Genomic DNA, 24479 nt, shown 5'->3' with positions numbered 1-24479 from the left:
GAGCTGCTGATGACTCGATGGGTGCCCCAAACTTGCTCTATTTCTTTTTAGCTGGGTTCGGAGCTATAGGTGAGTGTGGAGGGGGTGGGGGTGGGGCGGTTGCTCAGCTCGTGATTGAGTGAGTGAGAGCCCTTTTTAGCTTGGAAATGTCTCGATTCCACGTACCTTCCACGCTGTGCCCTGTTGTGGGGTTCCTCCGTTCGTCTGGACTTGTTTTTATGTCCCCTTGAGGAGTTTTGTATGTTTCGGTCAGGAGAGGTTAAGAGCTGCTTCTTACTCTGCCGCCATCTTAACCCGGAACCTCTTTTATCTTGTTTTTGATTGCCAACATGATGCTAATATTTCTGCCATGACACCTGTTTGATTGACATCCCACAACCCCCATTCCTACTTTCCTTAATAAAGGCAGTTCACCTCAGTCATTCTAGAACCTCTGACCATCTGAGAAGCTGACAGGCTGACCTGATGACACCAGCCTATGTCTTGTCTCTGTATTTCTTATTTCTCTGATTTTTCTATGTTTAATTCTTTCTAGATTAGCTTAATCTTTTTCTTTCCAGTGTCCAACTTCCCTCTACAGGTGGTTCAAACCCATGCAAGAATTTTATGTATGAGCTGGACTCTACAATTAGTGTCTCAATTTTGCCATATCCCCTCCAACATTTATTATTTTCCTTTACTGTCATATCGGCCAATCTGCTAAATGTGAGACGGTACCTCAGCATTGTTTTGGTTAGCATTTCTTAAATTAGGAGGGATTTAGAACACTTTTTCATGTGATTATTGATAGTTTTGATTTCTTCATCTGAAAACTGCCTATTCATGTCCCTTGACCATTTGTCGATTGGGGAATGACTTGATTTCATGTACATTTTACTTAGTTCCTTATAAATTTGAGAAATTAGACCTTTGTCAGAGGTTTTTGTTATAAATTTTTTCCTAGTTTATTGCTTCCCTTCTAATTTTGGTTGCATTGGTTTTGTTTGTACAAAACCTTTTTAATTTGAGATAATCAAAGTCATTCATTTTACATTTTGTAATATTCTCTATCTCTTACTTGGTCTTAAATTATTTTCTTTCTAATAGATCTGGCAGGTATACTATTCTATGTTCACTTAATTTATTTATGATTTCCCTCTTTATATTTAAGTCATTTACCTGCTCTGAATTTATCTTGGTATAGGGCATGAGATGTTGATCTAAATCTAATGTTTTCCATATTGTTTTCTAATTTTCCCAGCAGTTTTTGTCAAATAGTGGGTTCTTGTCCAAAAGTTGGGATATTTGGTTTTATTAAACACTATCTTGCTGAGGTCATTTACCCCAACTTCATTCCATTGATCCACTTTTCTGTCTCTTAGGCCAGTACCATATTGTTTTGATGATAACTACTTTATAGTACAATTTAAGATCTCATACTGCTAGGCCTCCATCCTTCACATTGTTTTTCATTAGTTCACTTGATATTCTTGATCTTTTGTTCTTCCAAATGAACTTTGTTACAATTTTTTCTTCTGTAAAAAAAGTTTTTGGTAGCTTGATGTGATTGACTAAATAAATTAGTTTAGGTAGGATTGTCATTTTTATTATATTAGGTCATCTTACCTATGAATAATTAATGTTTTCCCAGTTGTTTAGATATGCCTTTATTTGTGTGAAAAGTGATTTGTAATTGTGTTCATATAATTCCTGAGTTTGTCTTGGCAGATAGATTTCAAAATATTTTATATTGCCTAGAGTGATTTTAAATGGAGTTTCTCTTTCTAACTCTTGCTTCTGATTTTTATTGGAAATGAATAGAAATGGAAAGCATTTAGTATTAATGAAACATAAATACCACAGGTAACAGTGAATTTAATGTTTAAGGGGCACCACAGGGCAGATATGTTGTGTTTTCCAACTTTTGCTATTGCTGTTATTATTAAAAATATATAATTAACTTTTCACTTTATAATCTCTTTCACTACTATTTTGTAAATACAGAAGTTGATGTTGACCTTTGCGGTTACATTTTATCCACACCTGAGTTTTAGACAAGTTTATTATGGTGTATGTCTGTAGTCTTTTTAGTTACAATAATTATACTGTGAGTTCCTTCAGAGTCTAGATAATTCTTGGCCTTTTTTCCATCCCCAGCATTTAGCAAAGTATCTGGTATCTAGCAAATGCTTATGAAATCCTTGTTGACCACACTGGGAGAAAAAAGTAGAACAAAGAAGGGAAAAAATATTTGCTTGGGGTGGATGGGATAATGTTAACTGGCAACAGAGAGAAGCAAGAACTTTTAAATTTATGTTTTGTTTCTGTTTTCTCTGATAAGAATTTTAAGGCTTTTAAACTAGAAATGACAGCACAAAGATAACTAATAGGGAATGAGACCTAAGATAAGAAAGAAGATAACAAGGGGGCAGCTGGGTAGCTCAGTGGTTTGAGAGCCAGACCTAGAGATGGGAGGTCCTAGGTTCAAATCTGGCCTCAGCCACTTCCCAGCTGTCACTTGACCCCCATTGCCTACCCTTACCTCTCTTCTGCCTTAGAACCAATACGCAGTATTGATTCCAAGACAGAAGGTAAGGTTTAAAAAAAAAAAGAAAGAAAGAAGATAATAAGAGGGCACATAGCTGATGCCTTTGATGAATTCAAATCACCTGGCCCAAATGAACTACTCCATGGGGCCTGAAAGAAGTGGCAGGTGTGATTACTGAGCCACTAATAGTGATATCTGAAAAATCATGGAAATTGGGAGAGGTACTACAAGTTTGGAGAGGGCACGATGTTGCCCTGATTTTCAAAAAAAGAGAAGAAAATAGAGTCTGCAAACTAAATTTTAGAAGAGATGACTAAAGAAATAGTTGGCAAATATCCAGATTACAACCGTAATTACTAAGAGTTAGCATGACTTTTTCAACAACAGGTCATGGCAAGTTGACTTTATTTTCTTTTTTGATAGGAGAGGATTCCTAAACTGGTAGAGAAGGGGAATGAAATGGCCATAATTCACCTAAGTTTTCATAAAACATTTGATAAAGTATCCCTGCTATTTTCATGAAGAAAATTGATAGAAATATATTAAACAATAATATAATCAGATGAATTCCAAACTTGGTCAGATAGTTAAGAGTCAAAGAGTAGTTAGTTGTTTTATTGTTGTTTTGTTTAGTTTTAATTTTTTAATTTATAAAATGATTTTTAAAATATTTTCCATGTTTACATGATTCATTTTCTTTCCCTCCCCTCTTCTCTCCCTGCTCCTGTAGCCAATAAGCCTTTTCACTGGGTTATACAAATGTTATCACTTATGCCTATTTCCATATTTTTCATTTTTGTTATAGAGCAATCTTTTAAAGCCTAAATTCCAAGTCATATACCCATATACACAAGTGTTAAGTGACAAGTCATATGTTTTTCTTTTGCATTTCTACTCCCATAGTTCTTTCCCTCAATGTGGATAGCGTTCTTTCCCAAAAGTCCTTCAGGAGTGTCCTGCATTATTGCATTGCTACTGGTAGTAAAGTCCATTACATTGGATATTTCCACAATGTTTCACTTTCTGTGTACAATGTCCTCTTGGTGCTACTCATTTCACTCTGAATCAGTTTATTGAGATTCTCTCAGTTCATATAGAAATCCTCCAGATCATCATTCCTTTCAGCACAATAGTATTCCATCACCATTATATACCACAACTTGTTCAGCCATTCCTCAATTAATTTTTTTATTTTAATAACAAATTTCCACATAAGTTTTCTAGATCCAAATTGTCTCCCTTCCACCTCCCAGAGTTGATAAACAATTCAATCTGAGTTATACATATATTATCACACAAAACATGTTTCCATATTATTCATTTTTATAAGTGAATAATCTTATAAAACCAAATCCTTAAGACATATACCCATATAAACAATAAATAAAACATATGCTTCCATCTGCATTCTTACTTCAACACTTCTTTCTCAATGCAAGTGGATAGCATTCTTTTTCATATATTCCTCAGAAATGTTCTGGATGATTGTATTGCTGTTAATAACAAAGTTAGTAGCAAAGTCTATCAAATTTGATCATTCCAGAGTAATTAGCTGTTAACAGTGCAGTCATCAATATAGTGCAAGGACTCAGTGGAATACTGTGGGAGTCTGTTTTTGTCCTTGTACTACTTAACAATATATTATTGATGACTTGAATAAAGCCATAGGTAGTATGCTTATCAGATAAGCAGATTTTTTAAAAAGCTGAAAGGGATGATCCAATGGATTTTCAGTGAGATGAATATAATAAGAAGAATCAAAAGGGATGATTGTAAATTCTTGAACTTGGGTACAAAAAATTATCTTCTCAAGTATAATATGTGAAGTATGGTTAGATAGCTGTTGTTCTGGAAAAGTTCAAGGGCAGAGTTGGCTAACCTTTTTGAGATTGCATGCCCAAACTACAACTTCAAACTGCCTGTGAGTCCCTCTTCCCCCTAATATCCCAAACAGGGGAGGGAGGAAATGCTCACGTTTGGCTGCTGGGCAGAGAGGCGAGACATATGAAAAATTTTCTTGGAAGCTGTGGAGAGGGAAAACAGAGCAGCCCCCTCCCTGCTTTTGGGGCATGCTGCCTTGCCAACATGGTTCTAGGGTTTTTAGTAAATATTTGGCTCAATATGAGTCAGCAATGTGATGTAGCAATCAAAAAAAGCTAATGCATTCTTGGTCTTCATTAAGAGAGCTAGAACTTTTCAGTAAAGAGAAGAGGCAATCTTACAATTACTCTGCCCTGATCAGACTTAATTGAAGTACTGTGTTCGTTTAAGGCAATGATTGGACAACAAAGAAATTAATAAGCTAGAGAAGATCCAAAGGAGAACAACCAGAATCAATTTCACATGAACACTGGTTGAAGGCATTAGGGATGTTTACCTTGGAGAAGAAGATTGAGGAGGAATCTGATTGCTAGTTTCAAGTATTTTAAAGGCTGCCATGTTGGGGAGAGATTAGAATTGCTCTGTTTGGCCACAGTGGGCAAAGCTAAGAGAAATGAGTAGAAATTACAAAGAGGCCAGGAAAATGTTAAAACAATTAAAACTGTGCAAAAGAGGAATGGGCTGCCTTAAAGATGATGGATTCCCCTTCGAAGGAAATATTCAAGTACAGTCTGAATACCTGCTTGTTGAATACGTTTTAGCAAGTATTTCACTCATATAGGGTATACTGAATGGTCCCTTATGACCCTCAAATTCTATGGTTCTAATATATGAAATATCTTATTCTAATGCTGACTGGGGCTGAGGGTAGAGAATAAGAGGAAAACAAGATTTCCTCTGTACTATTAGAAATGTTATACTTTACAATGTTATGAAAACAGTGATTAATCCACAATTTATGTGATCAGTCCATAGTATAATCAAGTCCTAGATGCAACAAACTTCTGCCTAAGAGATTTTACTTGACAAATGATTCTCAGTTTGGTGTTGTAGTACTTTAGAGATAAATCATCATCTAATATTTGAGTGCAGGGAGGCAACTAAAATCAAAGATCTGGCAGTCATGCAAGAAAATCCATGATCTTGGTCCCTTGGCTCAGGGTCACATCTTTTAATATACTGCCTAGAATAGTTTAGATTTGCCTAGACTTCTGATAACAAGCAGAGCAGCTGCTCATTGGAAAATTCTCTTAGTTTTGAGATTCCCAGAGTACTCACCACTTGGATGAAGGGATAACATCAGGTATAAAGTATAGAATAGGGACAGAGAAGAGCCCTAGGAAGCAACCCTGAGGCTATTCTAAAGTAATCAAAAGTTTTTTTTTTTAATTTAAATGTATTTATTTATTCATTTTTTATATTAAAATACCCAATTAACTTCCTCCCTCCCTCATCAGAAAAGGCATAATTTGACAAAAAGATAGATATATAGTGAAATAGAGATATGTAAAAGTATGTCTTACTTATTTCTATTAGTTCTTTCTCTGGAGGTAGACATATACAAATTATTCTTCAAAGAACATTTCTGTTGTTTATGTGTATCTAGCCTAAATGCTAACTTCACACTGAATGAACAGGAAGACAATTCAATTCACCAAACATTCATTGAGCATCCAGTATCTAAGGAGTGCTGTTCTTTTTATAATCAGGGAGCTTCAAAGGTTAGATAAGATATAGTCCTGACTTCATGGATCTTTCAGATTGGTAAAGGAATATGACAAAAACATAAGTAGCTATAATATACAATTTTGAATGAAAATTGAAATACTTTATTCCTTTAATCTTAGGTATATTATTATTGAGCCAATGGTACATTAGAGTGATTAAGCTTAATACAGAACCTAATGTTTAGAATTAGGAATCTGAAGTTCTTTTCACAACTCATAATCACTATTCACTGTATGACTGAACAATTTATTCAATTTTTCTGTGCTTTAAGTGTTTCACCATAAAAAGAAAAATAAGAATGTCCATTGTCCCTTTATAGTGATGGTAAGAGGAAAAGAATTTATATTTTATCCATAGGAGTTCTGGAATTTTAATTGCTATATATACAATTTCTTAGCAGGCTGGCTCAGGAAGAACAAGTCTTTTCTGAAATACTATTTTTACCATCCCACCATATTTTCCTAAAGGTCAGGTCAGACCATGGCACACCTTCCCTTCCCTTTCCTTCATAGTCAGTCAACAAGCATTTATTAAGCATCAATTTTATGCCAGATACTGTGCTAAGTGCTGGAATAAAAAGAAAGACAAAATCATAGTCCCTGCTCTCAAAATGCCCAGTCTAATTGGATAGACAATATGTAAACAACTATGTGCATACAAAATAAATTAGAAATCATTGGAAAAATTGGAAAATAAATTGGAAAAAATCAACAGTGGGAAGGCACTAGACTTAAGTGAAATTTGCTTGAAGGAATGCAAGGAGTCCAAGAAGCAGAAATGAGGAGGAAGAGAGACCTAAGCTTGGTAAATAGTCGATGAAAATGCTCAATCAGGAGATGGAGTGTCATGTGTAAGGAATAGCAAGTAGGCCAGTGTTGCCAGATCATACACATGGTAGAGGAGTAAGGTGTAATAAGACTGGAAAGGTAGGAGGGGATGGAGGGTTATGGAGGATTATGGAGGGGTTTGAATATGAATTTATATTTATATTTATTTAATTACTTTATTCATTTATTTTATTTAAATATTATTTATTTAAATTTATTCTTGATCCTGGAAGTAATAGGAAGGACTGAAGTTTATTGTTTTGGCAAGATGGGGAGGGAAGCATAACTACAGAATAATTTGACATCTCAGTGGAGAATAGACTGAAGTGGGCAAAGACTTAAATCAGGGAGACCTACCAAAAGGTTATAATTGACCATAAGCTTCTGTTTGGCATTTCGCTGATATTGTTGCTCAGTCGTTTAAATCATGTTCAACTCTTCAAAACCACATCTGGGTTTTCTTGGCAAAGATATTGGTGTGGTTTGACATTTCCTTCTCCAACTCATTTTACAGATGAGGAATTTGAGGCAAAGAGAGTGAAGTGACTTTCCCGAGGTCACATAGTTAGTGTCTGAGGCTAGATTTGAAATCAGGAAGATGAGTAATCCTGATTTTCAGGCCCAGCACTCTAATCACTCTTTATAAATGATACTTTTAGGTATTTCTTACCCATTATTCTGTCCTACTCATTCTATAGTCCATCAACTTCTTGTTCTGCTTGCTCTTCCTCTCTCACAAAGCTCCATCTCCCTTCTCAGGGCCTTTTCTCAGACTGTTCTTCATGCCTGGAATGCTCACTCTTCTTTCTTCAAATATGACTTCCTACAAAAGGACTTTTTCAATTCTCTCAGCTTCTTGTAACTTCCTCTCTCAGGTTACCTTCCATCTATTCCATACACATCCTGTATTTACATATTTATATGCATATTGTTTGCTGCATTTGAATATAATCCCCTTGAGGGCAGGGCTGGTTTTTCTGTATTGTTTTTCTCTTTATTATACTAGTATTGAGCACATAGTACTACTTAAATAAATAATTGTATTGATTGATTGATACATATGCCTAAGACATTCCTGTTTTGGCTAAGGTGGCCAAAGGATTTCAGCCAGTCCCAAAGACAAAAGAGAAAAGTTCTTCCAATTTGCCATTGTCACTGTCCAATAGTATTTTAAAGTAGTGTGTGTATATGTGTATGTGTGTGTGTGTGTGTGTGTGTCATGTGTAAGGAATAGCAAGTAGGCCAGTGTTGCCAGATCACACACATGGTAGAGGAGTAAGGTGTAATAAGACTGGAAAGGTAGGAGGGGATGGAGGGTTATGGAGGATTATGGAGGAGTTTGAATATGAATGTGTGTGTGTTTCTTGTAATACTTCATCTCTGGGGGCAGGGAGAGATGTCACACTCACAGAAAGGAACCTCAGATACCAGGCCAACCTCTTCATTTTATAGATGATGAAAATAAGATCCTATAAAGATAAATGGCTTAATAAAGGTCACATAGCTAGTCATTGGCAAAGTCAAGTCTTGAACCCAGGTCTCCTGCCTCCAATTCTAAGGCTTTTCCTACTTAGGTAGTTTGCTTCCTTATGTAGTTTAATTTGTGAGATCTGACAGGGTAGAGTGAAAGGGCAGCATTCAAGCCACCAAGGCTATCTATGATTTTCTAGTAGCTGAGTAAAGAGATCAAGTAGTATATCTGGGTAAGACCTCCTACAAAGTTAATACTAGGTCACCACAGTTCTGACCAGAAGAAAAATAGGAATAACTGTCATCTCTATAACACTATAAAGTTTCAAAGTCCTTACTCAAAATAATACTATGAGAAATGTAAGATTGACATTATTACCCTCTTTACAGATGAAGGAACTGTGACTAGAAGAGATTGAGGTACCTACCCATGATCACAGGGATAGTGTCAAAGACAAGATCTGAACCCATATCTCCTGTTAAACATTCTTTCCATAATTGATATTATAACAACTTACACATGTATCATGATTTAACCTTTATAATGTACTTTATTCACAGCAATATCTTAAAGACATTTTAAATGAGGCATATGAAACATAACCACAGTGCTCTTTTGTTTACCAGATTCCTACAGTATAACTGTATTAAATATATATCCAGGAAAGCTTTTATTGGATTACACAAACTTCAAATGCTGTAAGTAATTTTTAAGCACATTATATATATATATATATATATATGTATATACATGTACATATATATGTATGTATGTATATCATATTAATTAAAAAGGAAGAATAGAACTATATTAAATATGTGTGTATGTATACCAAATAATAGAGAAATATCTAGCAAAAGTAATATCACCAAATTACTAAGCCACTAAGCATGAAAAAAAATTAAAGGACTTCTATTTTCACTTAGAGGAAGTTAATAACTTTCTGTAACCTTCCATTTTTTAAGTTAAATAACCAAAGATCTTCTAACCTTTCCTTTTTGGACCAATTATCCAGTGTTACAATCATTTTCATTACTCTATTCAATGCCTATTTTAGGTCATTAGAATACTTTCTAAAATGCAGTGACCCAAACTAAATATAATATTAAGGTTGCAACTGGAGCTATTTGTGGCAGAGGGATCACTTTGTAACTCTTGGACTTGGTATTCTTGTTACTATATAGCAATGCATTATATTTGCTCCTTCCTTACTTTTTTAATAATGGCAGCACTGCTGATAATTCAAGTTAAGATAACAAGAATTCTTTAAGTGCCTACGGTGACCAGGAAGAGTTCTAAGCTCTGATATCAAGGAGCTCCCAGTCTAGTAGGTTAGACAAACATGTAAACACCTATGTACAAATAAGATATAAGTAGGATAAAATAGAGATCCCAAGAGAAGGTATTAGCATAATGATTCACATTCAATGAGTGGTTTTCTTTGACTCCCTGTCCCTTCTTGCTTTTGTTTTTGTTTTTTCATCTTTTATTCAATTCAATCCAACAAAACTCTGTCAAGGGCCACAAGTACACAGAATACTCTGATAACATGGACTTTTCAGTAATAGCTATATAGGTATGAAATAAGCTCCATAAGTAGCATATATTCTAACACAAAGTACAAAAAGAGTCAGCATGCAACCAATTGACTTAAATGTTGTTCTGTTTGTAGGTATCTCAGTCACAATTGTATTACCAGTCTCAGACCTGGAGTATTTAAAGATTTACATGAGTTATCATGGCTGTAAGTATCCCAGTTCATATTTCCCCTATAAATATTGTTTCAAGAAGCATCCCATTATTTAGACTTAGATTGTTTCTATTGTAATGTAATTCATTTTGTATTTGATACCATATTACCATAAAGCCTAGAGTGCTTCTACAAAGTCAAGTAAAAAATATTTATAATCACTCACCAGGTACCAGACACTGTGCAAAGCACTAGTTATATAAACACAAGCAAAAAGATAGTCCCTGTCCCCAAGTAGCTTATATTCTAATGGGGAAAAAGAAAGGTGGGAGGAGATATCCACAAAGTCACATGGTAGCTAAGTCCAAAAAATCAGGCATGGCTTATCTGGACCCTGGAAATGGATTTCCTGATTTTCTCTTATTCTCCCAACTATTACTGATCTCTCCCTCCTCGAATTACTTTGTCTTTACTAACTGTACAGTAAATAAAATGTAGTGTAGAAAATATATATAGAGTAGAATGAAAACTCTCTCGGTTTGCATTCAGATTCCTTGAAAACAAGAACTACTTGGGTTTTTGTCTTTGAATCACTAAAATCTATCACAGTGCCTTGTGAATTATAAGTTTTTAATAAATACATGCTGAATTATATAGAATTGAACTGTATTCCAGTTATCAGATTTCTAATTCTCCCTCCATTACCCCAGTGGAGCCCCACAATGAATATCTATCTGTTCCCCTGGCACTACCTTATCCCAACCAAAAAGTTTCTAGATCTATCACTAGCAAAACTAAATAAGTATAAGAGGTAAAGGATCTGAGGACTTCCACATTTCAACCTATCTAATCTCTTTAATTTCATTGATCCCCTGACTTTGGTTTCCTCAAAATATGACCTATTACCAAAACAACTTTATATTAATCTATCTGTATCAGAATAAGAGAGATTGGTCTCTTGTCTTGTAATGAAGGGAAAATGACAACATAGTTAAAAGCAAAGGGATGAAAACAAGAGGTTTCTCATACAATGTAATCATGAATTCAGTTTTTTTGTTTTTCCTCCCATACCCACTCCTGAAAACTGTTTAGAAGATGTCTAATATCTTATCTAACATTTGCTTATACAACCTGTGATTAAAAAAAAATGTTTCCCCTCTTCTATTAGCTACCTCGAAAGTTCAGGAAAAAACTTTTAGTAGTTAATTGCAGTAACCATCTCATCTGAGGTGCCTACCACCATCTGTTTCTCTGTTCCTTTTCATTTTTTTTTATTTTTAATTGCTAAACTTGTCAAATGACATCAAATCCTTTTTTGGAAGTAGATGGGGCATAAAGCCTAATTAAAATATAATTTCAGTTCAGACTTAAGGAACAAAAGAGTCATCTGTCCTTTGCTAAGAATTATTTTCTGATACTAATTTTTTTTTGTAGTTTACAAATACTGTTAACACTAAAACTTCTTGATTTTTTTTTTGTCAGAATTCTAGATGACAACCCAATAACCAGAATTTCACAGCAATTATTTACTGGATTAAATTCTTTGTTTTTCTTGTAAGTACAAATTCATTTCTCCATCTGTTCAGTAATACCTGATTCAGGCTTAGAAAGAGATTCAATAACATTTCATTAAACTGTCCATAATTCATAAAATATGAGGTGATTTATCGTGACCATCCATAAAGGGAACCAAATTCAGAGGGGGATTTACTGCTTTCTTCCTGACCGTAATGACTGATATTCTTTTAGTCCCCTTTGATTTGATTTTGGGTTAAGGTATAATCTTATTTTTGTTGGCTACCTAAGCTAGTATCCATTTTTCACATACTTAATGTTTAAATATGACAGGATCTTGGCTTCAACACTTTTTTTCTCCATTAAGTACAAGGAAAACATTTCATAAAATAATTCATACATATTATTTTAAACAGCATTTTTCTCCCAAAAATGCCAATAGGTAAATAGCACCTATATTCAGAGATGTGTTGTTAAAATTTTAACAACCAGCTCTTTGAAGAAGGAGGTAATGTATGCACAATATACTTTTAAGTTTAATATGCATTATTAACATTTTCTCCATCACTTTCTTAAGTTGAGACAATCAACAAAACAATAAATCAAGCCCTGATTTTTAGCATTTTCTCATTTCCAAGGTATAAATGCCCCCACTAAAAATTGGTCCCAGGAAGCTCCTGGATCCCTAAACACTGAAAAATATAGTTTTCATTTATCCACTGTGTGACCCAGAGCAAATCACTTAACCATTTATAAATTTTAGTTTTACACTAAATGTCAGAATTTAGACTAAAACTCACCTCTCTCAATTAAAAGGCCAGTGTTCTTTCTACAACATATCCAGGAAAAATACAATGCCTTTGTCTTACTAAAAACAAACAAACAAACAAAACACCTTGCTGAAAACTGCATTTTCTCCAGTGTTTATTAATGCATGGGAATGGAGTACTAGTTAGAAAGTATGTTCCTTTATGATAAGAATTAAAGTATCATTTTTCCTTATGTCAAAGTGAGTTCATCATTATAGACTACATCTTCCATCTTAACCTGCATGAGAGATGATTTTCTTTACATTCTTCTCTCGATGGCCCTTCAGATTGAATGCTATTTCCAGCAGAGTTCCTGAACATCTGGAAATTAAGTATGCCCTAAAGAAAGACATGCTATGTATAGTATATGATTTCATACTTGTAATAATAAGGACAATTATCATTTCAAACTATGTGTACTTTAAAATTATTACTGGAGACATATATACATATATATAAATAAAGTTTCATTTTATAAAGCAAAACTAGATGGTACTTTTAACTCAGTTTGCATATCATATTTGCCCAGTCTAAGTTTATTTTCCTATCTCTAATTCTTCTTTTTCAATGTCAGATAAAGACTAGTTAAAAAAATTAGTTTTCTTATCCTAAAAGAGCTCTTTGAAAGGCAACATGAGGTAGGAGATCAAGAGGTGGTCTAAATCTTACATCTGGCATACACTAGCTGTCCAACTTCTGTTGCATGTGTCCCAAAAAGGAAACTTTACAGGGCCAGGGATAGACCTTCATCTGCACCCACAAGTCCTGCAGGCAAATCTTCCACATTCTGCTGCACCCACCTGATCACTAGGTTAAAAGTGGAATGAGACTTTCCTTTGACCCTGTGACTTCCATTTCCTGCTGCCTCACATGCCCCCTGAGGGATTAGAAAAAGAGAGAAGTTGGTGGGAAGCAGGACTTCCATCTCCTGACTAATTTCCAGCCTTCAGAGGAAAGAGAAGTAATGAAGTGAAATCTCCCATGTGACCGATTGACCATGTGCCTTCCATCTCATACCGTACTTGTCTCCAATCTGATCTCCAGTCTCCTTTGGAAAGAAGAGTAATTCCTTCCACTCAATAATGAACATTCTTACTCCTGGTTATACCTTATAGGAAAATAATTCCAAACCTCTGTAGGTTATCATCCAAATTCTACTCCCTATCCTGCACTACCTAGTTCCTTATTCCCAACCCTCTCAACCCTCCCACCACAATCCTCATTCTTTTTCTCAATCCTCATTCTTCTTGACCTCTCTGTAGCCCTCAAAATGATTGATCACTCTCATATTAATACTCTCTTCTCTCTAGGTTTTCAGGTCATCACTCTGCCCAAATTCTCTTCCTACCTATCTGTTCTTTCTCAGGTGCTTCTTCTGGATCCTAATCCTAGTCTCTAACTCTATTGATTTAATTGCCACCACTAGTGCAATCCCTCATCACCTCAGTCTTGACTATTGCAATAACCTGCTAGAGTCTGTTTACTTCAGATCTCTCCCCACTCCAATCCATTCTCCATTCAACTACTAAAGTGATTTTCCTAAAGATTTTATCTTTGCAACAACAAAGTTTAAAGCACGTCACCCCATTGCTCAATAAACTCCAGTACTCCCTGTCGCTTCCAGGATCAAATACAAAATGCCCTATTTGATGTTCAAAGTCCTTCATAACTCAACCCTTATACATACCCACCTTTCTTAAACATTACTCCCACCATATACTCTTTAATCTAGTGATCCTGTTCTCCTTGCTATTCCATGAACAAGACACTCCACTTAACTCTGGGCATTTTTTTCTGACCATCCCCTATGCCTAGACCACTCTCACTCCCTATCTCTACCTACTAGTTTCCCTGGCTTCCTTTAAGTTTCATTAAAAATGCCATCATCTACAGGAAACCTTTCTCAACCTCTCTTAAATCTAGTGTCTTCTCTCTTTTGATTATTTTCTTTTTATCCTATAAATAGTCTATTTGTACATATTGGATTGTTATTGCCTCCCTTGTTAGATTATGAACCTGTTGAGGGCAGGGGCTTTCTTTTGCCTCTTCATATCCCCAGGGCTTTTCAGAGTGCCTGGAATATAGTTCTTTTTCAGTAACATCTAACTCTTCGTGACCTGATTTGTGGTTTTCTTGGCAAAGATACTGGAGTGGTTTGACATTTCTTTTCCCAGGTCATTTTACATATGAGGAAACTGAGGCAAACAGGATTAAGTGACTTGCTCAGAGTCACATAGCTATGCATCTGAGAATGAATTTTAATTCAGATCTTTAAAAAAGTCTCTTTAAGCAACCAGATATCAGAATCATAGGACCAAAAAAAAATTAGATCAAGATTTGGTTTGTTTTTGTTTAAAGATAAAAGGTTTTATTTCTAATTAATATCTTCCATTTATAAAGGTCTATGATCAATAATCACTTGGAAGCCCTCCCCAAGGAGATGTGCAGCCACATGCCTCATCTTAATTGGGTGTAAGTAAACTGTATGGTAAAGTTCTAATTGCATATTCATTCAGATGAATAAAGTCAGGGCAAAAGTGACGAATATTTTACAACAAAGTTTAAACAAGGAGTAAACTTGTTAATATGTTGGTAGTAGCTAAATCTTAACTCAGAAATCATGATCATTGGGTTTTTAATTTTTTTGTGAACTTGATCATCAAATACAAGCATTTGAATATACCAAAAACAAGCAAGAGAAAAGAAATGTTGTAAAAGAAATTATAAAATCTATGACTTCATTTATGAAGATAATATATGAAATTGATAAAAGTAATAACAAAATTACTTCATTTGTATCACCATTTATACTTATATTTTTCTTCACATTTAAAAATATTTTATTGCTGCCCTTTTTGCATATCTATTGATGAGACATCCTCAGATGTCCATTCATATTTCATCTCCAATTTTCTGTTTCAATCACTTGCTTTGACAAAAGCTGTAAATAAGTCATATCCCAGTGTTGTTCCTGTCTTAACTTTCCATGCAGTTGAGAAAAGGAAAATGAAACATACATACAAAAACAAGTAAGAAGAACAAGCTACCTACTGGGCAACCTTGGACAAGTCACAATTTCTTAGTTTCCTGAACTGTAAAATAATGGAATTGGACATATGGCCTCTGAGGGCCCTTCTAGCACTACATCTATTAAGTTATGATCAAAGGACTGTATGATCTTGCTTTTAACCTCTATGCAGTGGAAAAACAGGGAAGAAGGAAAAGATATCAGAATTAGAGAATTCCATAGCCATCTATTCCATTGGTGATCTCTACAATGCACCTGCTAAATTTTCATCTAGCCTTTGATAGATGACTTCTAGTAAGGAAGAACTCCCTACTTAGGTTGGTAATCCATTCTACTTTGCACAGTTCCAATTGTCAGAAAGTTTTTCCCTACATCAGGCTAAAATCTGGTTCTTTTCAATCTCTACCCATTGTTCCTAGTTCTGCCTTTGAAGACCAAACAGAATAAGGATATCTATCTTGCATATTTAACATATTTAAGGCAGTTCTCATGAGCCTTAGTCTTTTCTTCTCCAGACTGAACCTTCCCATTTCCTTTAACTAATCTATATATGCCGTGATTTCTAGTGCCTTCATCTTCCTGGGCTCCTTCCGCTGGATAGTTTCTAAATTGCCCACTTCCTTCCTAAAATATGATCCCAGGAATCAAACATAATTCTCCAGATGTGTTCCAACCACAGTAGACACTAGCAAGACTATCTCCTCTTCTGAAAATTATGAGCCTAAGATAGAATTTTGTTATTGTTATTGTCTTAGTTTAATGTATCATTCTGAAGTTTTAGTCTTTTAAAACCCCATCTTTTTGACGTAAATTTTTATATATACATACTGTTTCTATCTTGTGCTTGGGGAGTTGATCTATTTGAACTTGCCTAGGATTTTACTTTAATATCTCTATTAATTTCACCCTCTTGGTTTTAGCATTTCATTTAAACTGACTATATTCTGAAAAAAAAAAAAGGAAAAATGCTAATTGTTCACCCCACTGATACGTATGGCACGAGAGCATCCAAGATGAAGATCCTGAATGAATTTCACAGTGTGACTTCTAATTCTACTACACACACAATTCAGAGTATCCTCCAGGAGATAGATAGGCTCAAGGTACCCCATAAGTTTCTATCCTCTAAAACAGTGATTCCCAAAGTGGGCACTACTGCCCCTGGTGGGTGCTGCAACAATCCAGGGAAGCGGTGATGGCCACATATTTTTTGTATTACATTCTATTCTGAGTTCAATAAATAGTTTCATAATTTCCAGGGGGCGCTAAGTAATATTTTTTCTGGAAAGGGGGAGATAGGCCAAAAAAGTTTGGGAGCCATTGCTCTAAAACAATAGCTGACAAGCCTCAACCCATATGTTTGCCTTTACAAGTTAGCCAAAGACATGATTACTTCAAAACAAAATCATTTAATTGAGTAAAAAAAAAAAAAAAGTAGTGACAGACTATTCCCTCATAAACCTAGGGTATAATATCCCACAACTATACAAAATATCAGTGGGAAGAATGGACACATATAGTAAACACACTGAGGAAATTATAAACAAGGAATTAGTGTGGCCAGGATGAACAAGTGAAGAGATATGTGGGGAATACATAGAAACTGGAAGGTCCTAGGTTCAAATCTGACCTCAGACACTTCCCAGCTGTGTGACCCTGGGCAAGTCACTTAACCCCCATTGCCTTAAAAAAAAAACAATTCTCTCTTTTATACTTTCTCCAACACCTCCCACAAAGGAAGTGGAGGTGTTGGGGAAAGTTGTAGCAGGGAGTACTGGGAGACATAATCTCCCAGGGCTTAGAATAATTTAAACAACACAAAACTCATACCTTTGATGATACATTTGTGAGAATTTCCTATCTTTCTCTATCCAACTATCCTTATAGAATTTTAGGCCATGGAACCTAACCTTTCCTTTCTCTGTCCTTCTTTCCTAAGATGAAGTGTATAAATCCAAATATTTCTTCTCATTTTCTATTATAAACCCTAAATATGTAGTAGTTGCTTCTTTCTCCCTAAATTTAGTGACAAATTCTTCATTATTCTTTCTAGAATAGTGTTTTCTTTATTGCTTCCTGAATCTTTTCAAAAAGAAAATTATCATTATAGGCAAGTCAAGAATGTATCCACTGCTCTGCTTTTGGCAGAGATAAAACTAACAGATGTACAGAGAAGTGAAGTTCCCTCATCACTACTGTAGCAACCTTTTCTGCCAGAATTGTAATGTGTTTCCTAAATTTCCTAAATTTATCACCTACATTATTTCCTTTATTTAGTTGTTTGTGGTATATTTCCAAGACAATATGATTTCTCTTCGCTCTATTGATCCCCACCCAAGTGACTTCTACTATGCTTTTCATTCTGATTCCTGAATTTTCTTATATGAAAAGTGAATCAAATAGGGTTAAGTAACTTACCCATGGTCACACTGTTAGTGAGTGTCTGAGGTCACATTTGAATGCAAGATGAATTCTTGCCACCTAGCTAACTGCCTGGAATATATTAGGGAAGTAGCCAGTGCTTGGTGAATTGAAAATCTGCTAAATCAGATGCCATGGAGAGTAGCAGGTACAACATAACAAGAACAATAGCAGTTGAGTGGTAATATGCTTTTATAGCCCAGGTAATAATCAATGGAAGGAATTATGGGTAGCTGCCAGTCATTTCCCCCCTCCCTGCATAGCTATCTCTCTTTCAAGTCGGTCATCTCTAAAACCTAACACCAATCTCTTCATTTTACAGATGAAACTGATGACCAGAGGTAGGAATTGACTTGCCCAAAGTCACACAAGATAGCTGAAAAGGATTCGGACAAATGACCTGAACTTCAAATCCTAGCTATGCCACTTAACTGCCTTTGGGGGATGGGGCAAGTCACTTTCTCTGTCTGCAGAACTTGTTTCCTCATCTTTAAAATAAAAGGACAGGGTGGCCTCTGACATTCCTTCCAGCTCTAGAACTATGGTCCTTTGCTCCTTTTTAGGTGTAAATCTATCTTCTAGAAGGCCAATGAGGCAGGGTAGTGGATTGAACATCTCAAGCTTGGAAAGGGACAGAAGCTATAGGGATGACAGCCTTTTCCCTAGAGATTGTCATAAGTTTCTCCTGGCTATTATATGTACTAGGAAACTCTCCTGCAATTATCCTTCAGACCCATCCACTGGCCCTGCCTTAAAAAACTTTTCAGACACTGTGCCTGACACATAATCTTCTTATTATTATTCGTTAGTAGTTTCAGTCTGGTCTGACTGTGACACCATTTGGGGTTTTTTGTTTTTTTTTTGTTTTTTTTTTTGGCAAAGATGCTGGTTTGCCGTTTCTTTCTCCAGCTCATTTTACAAAAGAGGAAACTGAGATAAATGTGATTAGGTGACTTGCCCAGGGTCACACAGGTAGTAAGTATCTGAGGCCATATTTGAATTCAGGAAGATGAGTCTTTCTGACTCCAGGATGGGCACTCTATCTACTGTGCCACCTAGCTGGCACATAATAGGTGCTTGATATACACTTGCTCCCTTTGCCCTGCCATTTCCTTGTCCCTTTATCTGGTTTCTGGATGACTGTCCCAACCTTCCTAACAACTCTAAAGTTCTACTAGAAGTCCCTTATGCCCATGACTGAAGAATCTGAAACCATGTAACCCCTGAGGGGCTAAACAGAAACAATGGAAGTAAGAGACCTACAATATTCATAGACGACCCAGGCTTTATAGGAGACAAAAATTCAGTGGGATTTTTCTTCTCATTTTTGTTTTAGGGAGACTTCACAAAGCATGCGACCAATTTAAGGGAAATAAAGAGATTTCAGAACATTTTGATGTAATGAATGCAAAATCAAAATAGAGTTTTTTCTTAATTCTTTCTTAAATACTTAGAATGAGAAAATTGCTCACAACCTTCACTTACTACTTGAATGCATTACCGGAAGGATGATCTAAGAGAGGCTGGAAATTAGCACCTAAGTTTTCTGTTATATTTGGTGCTGCTAAGGCCTTTATGAGATTACTGTGTTTATCTTAAACACATTTTAGGAGTGACATGGAAAAATTAGATAGTCCAGAGGAGAACAAATTGGTCTTGCAAAGAAAGAACAAAGGAGTTGAAGGCTTTTAGTCTGAAGAGCAGGCTAAGTGACAGCATAATAACCATCTTCAAATCCATAAGGGATTAAATGGGAGGGAAGCTGGCTATACAATATGGGGAAAGAGTAGAGGAGAGCTTTGAGTGAACAGCGAGCTGGGTGAATGTCAAGAAGGGAGTCCTCTGAGATGGAGGGAATCATTCTTCACTCTTCAGAGCACTAACCTGCAGTTTCACTGTGTAACTGAAGAATCTCAAAAGGAGGACGTGACAGATGAAGTTGTCACATGGAAGCACTCAGGGGAAAACAATCTCCGTGCTTGAAATAAAGTGCTAATGCTGACTGAAAGGGCAAAACACCAAAAGGGGCCCCCAGCTCATCATTTTAACCTTGCCATCAGCAACTGGGAAGAAAGGGAACAAGGATGGGCCTAGATGGGGCTGGCAGGGGCTCAGAATCAGATCCCTTTGCTCCTTGACATGATACGTGGCTTTTCTTGGTTTTCAGGGATTTGGAAGGCAATCAGATTAAGTCCCTAATGAATTCCACCTTTCTGGCTTGTGATGAGCTCACAGTGCTGTAAGTACATAATAGACTTATTTGTGAATCTGGAACAAATACTGAATAAAAATGTTTAAAAAACAGTATTTCAGTTATAACTTCGATTTGGAACTGAAATGACATAACATGACTTTGCTAACCATTTAGGCCACTAGTATAAGGTTCTATTTTCCATTCTTTCTGTCAGAGAGTCCAAAAGCATTAAATAAGTTCTGACTTTATTCCAATTTATTCTATTGTAAAGCAGAGGGAAAAGAGACTTCCCTCAAGAAGCTCACATTTTAATGGAAAAGACAACATGCTTAAAAAAAAAAAAAAAAAGAAGTGAGACTTAAGCTGAGTCTTGCAAGATGCTGAGGCAAAAATGAGGAGGAAGAGCATTACAGGCATGGCATATGTTAATGCCCCAGTCCTGGCCAAGCTGACTTCTGGGACTTCCCCGGTTTGAGACCACAACTCTTCTCTTATCTTCATGGCTACTACTTAAGCTTCCTCACTGCCCAGTCTTTTTCTGCCTTTCAGACTGACCATAATGCAGCATCAGTGAATAGCTAGGTGATACAATGGATAAAGTGCTGAACCGTACTTATGTCAGGAAAACCTAAGTTCAAATCTAGCCTCAAATATTTATTGCTATTTGACCCTGGGTAAGTCACTTAAGTTCAGTCTGTTTCAGTTCCCTCATTTGTAAAATGGGGATAATAACTGCTCCTTCCTGCCAGGATTGTTGCGAATGAAATGAACATTTTTGTCAAATACTTTGTAAAGCATAAAACATTATATAAAAGCTAGCTATTATTATTATTAGTGACAATGATTAAAGAGAATCTTCACATTGGTTAGAAACCCATCCTGACTTCTGCCTGTTTTCTTGGTGGTTATTATTTAGAAGTATTATTTTTAAGTATACATCTAGGATCACAAGATCATTGTTTTCTAGAATGCTGAAAGGTTGCTTAGACCACTGAATCCAGCTCCCTTATTTTACAGATGAGGTTGAGCAAGATTAAGTGACTTGTCTAGCGTCACACAACTAGCAAATGTCTACTGAGAGACTTGAACCCACATTTTCCTGCCTTCAAGCCCAGTGCCCTAGCCACACTCTGCCATACAACCCTTCTCATTTACAGACTAAGGCAGTGAGAGCTTGAAGAGGTGGGATGAGTTGGCCAAGGTACATTGGTACTAAACAAAAGGGCATGAATTTAAATTCAGTTCCTCTAGATACAACGCATATTCCATTTTCTTTTCCTTCTAACAAATCTAGAAACAGCTCCCATTATCATTTTTCTTGGCATTAATATTAGTTTGCATGAGAAAAGAGCACTCCACCTACAAGATGTAAATCATCACTTTGATTACCTGAAAATTTGAAATGGGGAGAATATGGTTTATGTCTTACCTATTATTTTTCCTTTCTCTCTTTATTGAAGAAAGGAAAACTAGAATACCAGAGACAGAAAATGCTAAAGAAGTTACTTAGAATTTAAAATTTGCTTGTACTCTAAGAGGATTGGGTGAGCAGCCTCAGTTTTGTTCTTTCCAGCTTTCTCTTAAAGAAAAGTAAACAATCCAAATATAATTTCTATCTACAGGGTTATGCTCTCTAATTTGAGAATCTCTGAGGTAACATGAGAAAGATACAGTTACCAAAATAACCAATGTTCAAAGTTAAATGCTTCTTCCCTTGGTCAATCACACTCCTCTCATTGAATCACATTAGACAGTATTGGCTAGGGAGAAGATGACCCATGTTCTTATCACACAGCAAACACCACTTGGTGGGAGATAAGACAGCAACACTGACTGAATTCTGTATCAAAAGATGCTTCCTTCCCTGGGAGACTTCAAAAGAAGCTTTCAATTAATCCTGGATCTATGACAGCTCACAGAATGTCCTAATTATTGGAAAAAGTAACCACTGATGGCTCTTGCTCTGTCTTGCAGGTTTCTTCCTAGAAATCAAATTGATTTTGTTCCAGACAAGACCTTTTCCTCATTAAAAAATTTAGGAGAATTGTAAGTAGTAGTGTCTATGAGGAAAATATTAAAGCTTAAAAAATGAATTGTATAAGCTATACGTAAGAATTGTAATGACAAAGCTGCTAATATATTGTGCTCGTTGCATTTTCCCTTAAAATCATCTTGCTCCCATTGATTATTGGATATGCAAAATCAGAATCATAACTAACCTGGATTTACTGGGCTATTGCCCCTGCATGGGAATTGAGTACATTGTAGTTCTTGTTGTTCAGTCATTTTTAATCATATCTTTCTGTGACCTCATTGGAAGTTTTCTTGGCAAAGATATTGGAATCGTTTACCATTTCTTTCTCTAATTCACTTCACAGAGAAGGAGGAAACTGAGGCAAAGAGGGTTAAGTGATTTGCCTAGGGTTACACAGCTAGTGAGTGTCTGAAGCCACAGGTGAACTCAAGTCTTCCAGACTCTAGGCCTGGTGCTCTACCCACTACACCACCTCACTGCTCCAATTGGAAATTTTGAGAGACTTTATCCCCTACCTCTTCTAGCCCCAGTGGTCTGTATAGTGGCCTCATCCTAGGACACTTTTCTCCTCTTTAACAATGTAGAATCTTATTATGTACCAGTGCATACTCACTACCCCTAAAAGAGACACCTCAGGTGATACCACTCATTTCTGCTTCACTGTCAACAATCACTGTCATTGATTTGGGTACAGAAATTTCTAGTTATTGCTCTGTTAAAACTATCCCAGTGTCTCCATGAACTTTTCTCTAGTGTATGTGATATGTGTCTTCTTTCACAACATGATGAATATGGTCATGTTTATTATATGCTAACACATGTACAACATATATAATATTACCTGGTGTCCTAGGGAAGTGGGAAGAGAAAGAAGGAGGGAGAAAACATGGATTACAAAATGTCAGAAAACAATTATTAAAAATTGTATCGATGTGTAAAAAAGAAATATCCTAGTCTCATGTCAGCTAGATTTTCAATATCTACCATGAAAAAAGATAGGTCTCTATCTATTATGTTTATGGGCCATTAGGTGTCTCACTGGATAGAGTGCCAGGTCTGAAGTCAGGAAAACTCATCTTCTTGATTTCAAATCTGACTCCAAATACTTACTAGCTCTGTCACCCTGGGCAAATAATTTAACTCTGCCTCAGTTCCTCATCTGTAAAATGAGATGGAGAAATAGAAATAGAAAATCAATCCAGTATCTTGGCCAGGAAACTCCCAAATGGTGTCATGAAGAGTTGGCCATGACTGAAAAACACCTGAACAGCAAGAAAATTATGCTTATGGTGAGTCTAATAAAAATCGGGTGTTGGGCTAAATGAGATAATCAATTTCATTTAGCCCACATTCTCTCTTTTGTTGGGAAGGAGAGGTATGCACAAAAAATATGTTTTTGGAATTGGAATTCAAAATATTTTGCGGTAGAAAATCCTTTGAACCACCAAGTACTGGGAAACAAATAAAGTCTCAGAGGTCAGCTTAGCCAGAATGGGGCACAAATGTCCTCCAAACTTACAATGCTCTCATTGAATGACTGCAATATTTTTGGTGAAGTATGAAGTACAAATGTATGTGCAGGGGATGCTGTGAGAATCTTGAGAGATAAGAATGTTTGTTCTGTGGGCGAGATTGTGAAGTGATTTGGGAGGTATAAAAAGGTTGCCTTGCTGTAATGAAAACCCAGTTGATAACATATAATATAAATTTGTAGTAGACCCTATTAAAATGGTTTTATGAAATTTTTCCTAGTTCTTTTCAACAGTACATGAATTAAGTGAAGACAGCAGGTGGTAGGATTTTGTCAGTCAGTCAGTCAGCTTGTTAACTATTGACTGACTGAGCAGCATATGAATATGAATGAGAGCAGCACAAGATGGTAGCAATCAATAGTTGTGGCTTGACAAGGCTAGATCAGTGGTAAGACAAGAGGGTAAAGGATTTGAGTGTAGAAAATGATGTAGAGTTGAACAGATTAACCAATGAGTTAAGATAGAAAAAGGGAGGCTATAAAAGATCTAAGTAGATGTCAAAGTAAAGATTAAGAGCAGAGTTAGAGGTTATAAGACAGAAGGGAAAATGGAATAATAAAAGATTATTATCAGATAAAAGAATTTCAGAATTAGTAAACAATGACATAAAATACTTGTGGATGATGACAAGATCATCTGAATTGAGGGCAGCTAGGTGGCTCAGTGGATTCAGAGCCAAGCCTAGAGATGGGAGGTTCTTCAAATCTGGCCTGAGACACTTCCTAGCTGTGTGACCCTAAGCAAGTCACTTATCCCATATTGACTAGCCCTTACCACTCTTCCTTGGAACCAATACATAGTATTGATTCGAAGATGGAAGG

At 36.0% G+C, this 24479-nt stretch overlaps 1 protein-coding gene across 1 annotated transcript in view; it reads left to right on the top strand.

The window, feature by feature from the left end:
* RXFP2 (relaxin family peptide receptor 2) overlaps positions 1–24479 on the top strand; it is a 76079-nt gene that overhangs the window by 33077 nt on the left and 18523 nt on the right. Inside the window, 6 exon segments of the mRNA XM_044668960.1 lie at positions 9061–9132; positions 10107–10178; positions 11607–11678; positions 14849–14920; positions 20065–20136; positions 22066–22137. Coding sequence (XP_044524895.1) covers positions 9061–9132; positions 10107–10178; positions 11607–11678; positions 14849–14920; positions 20065–20136; positions 22066–22137 — 432 coding nt within the window.

The sequence above is a fragment of the Gracilinanus agilis genome, chromosome 3, assembly GCF_016433145.1.
Source record: "Gracilinanus agilis isolate LMUSP501 chromosome 3, AgileGrace, whole genome shotgun sequence".
Taxonomy (NCBI): Eukaryota; Metazoa; Chordata; class Mammalia; order Didelphimorphia; family Didelphidae; genus Gracilinanus; species Gracilinanus agilis.
The sequence above is the reverse complement of the archived record's forward strand: the minus strand, read 5'-3'. Positions and strand labels throughout refer to the sequence as shown.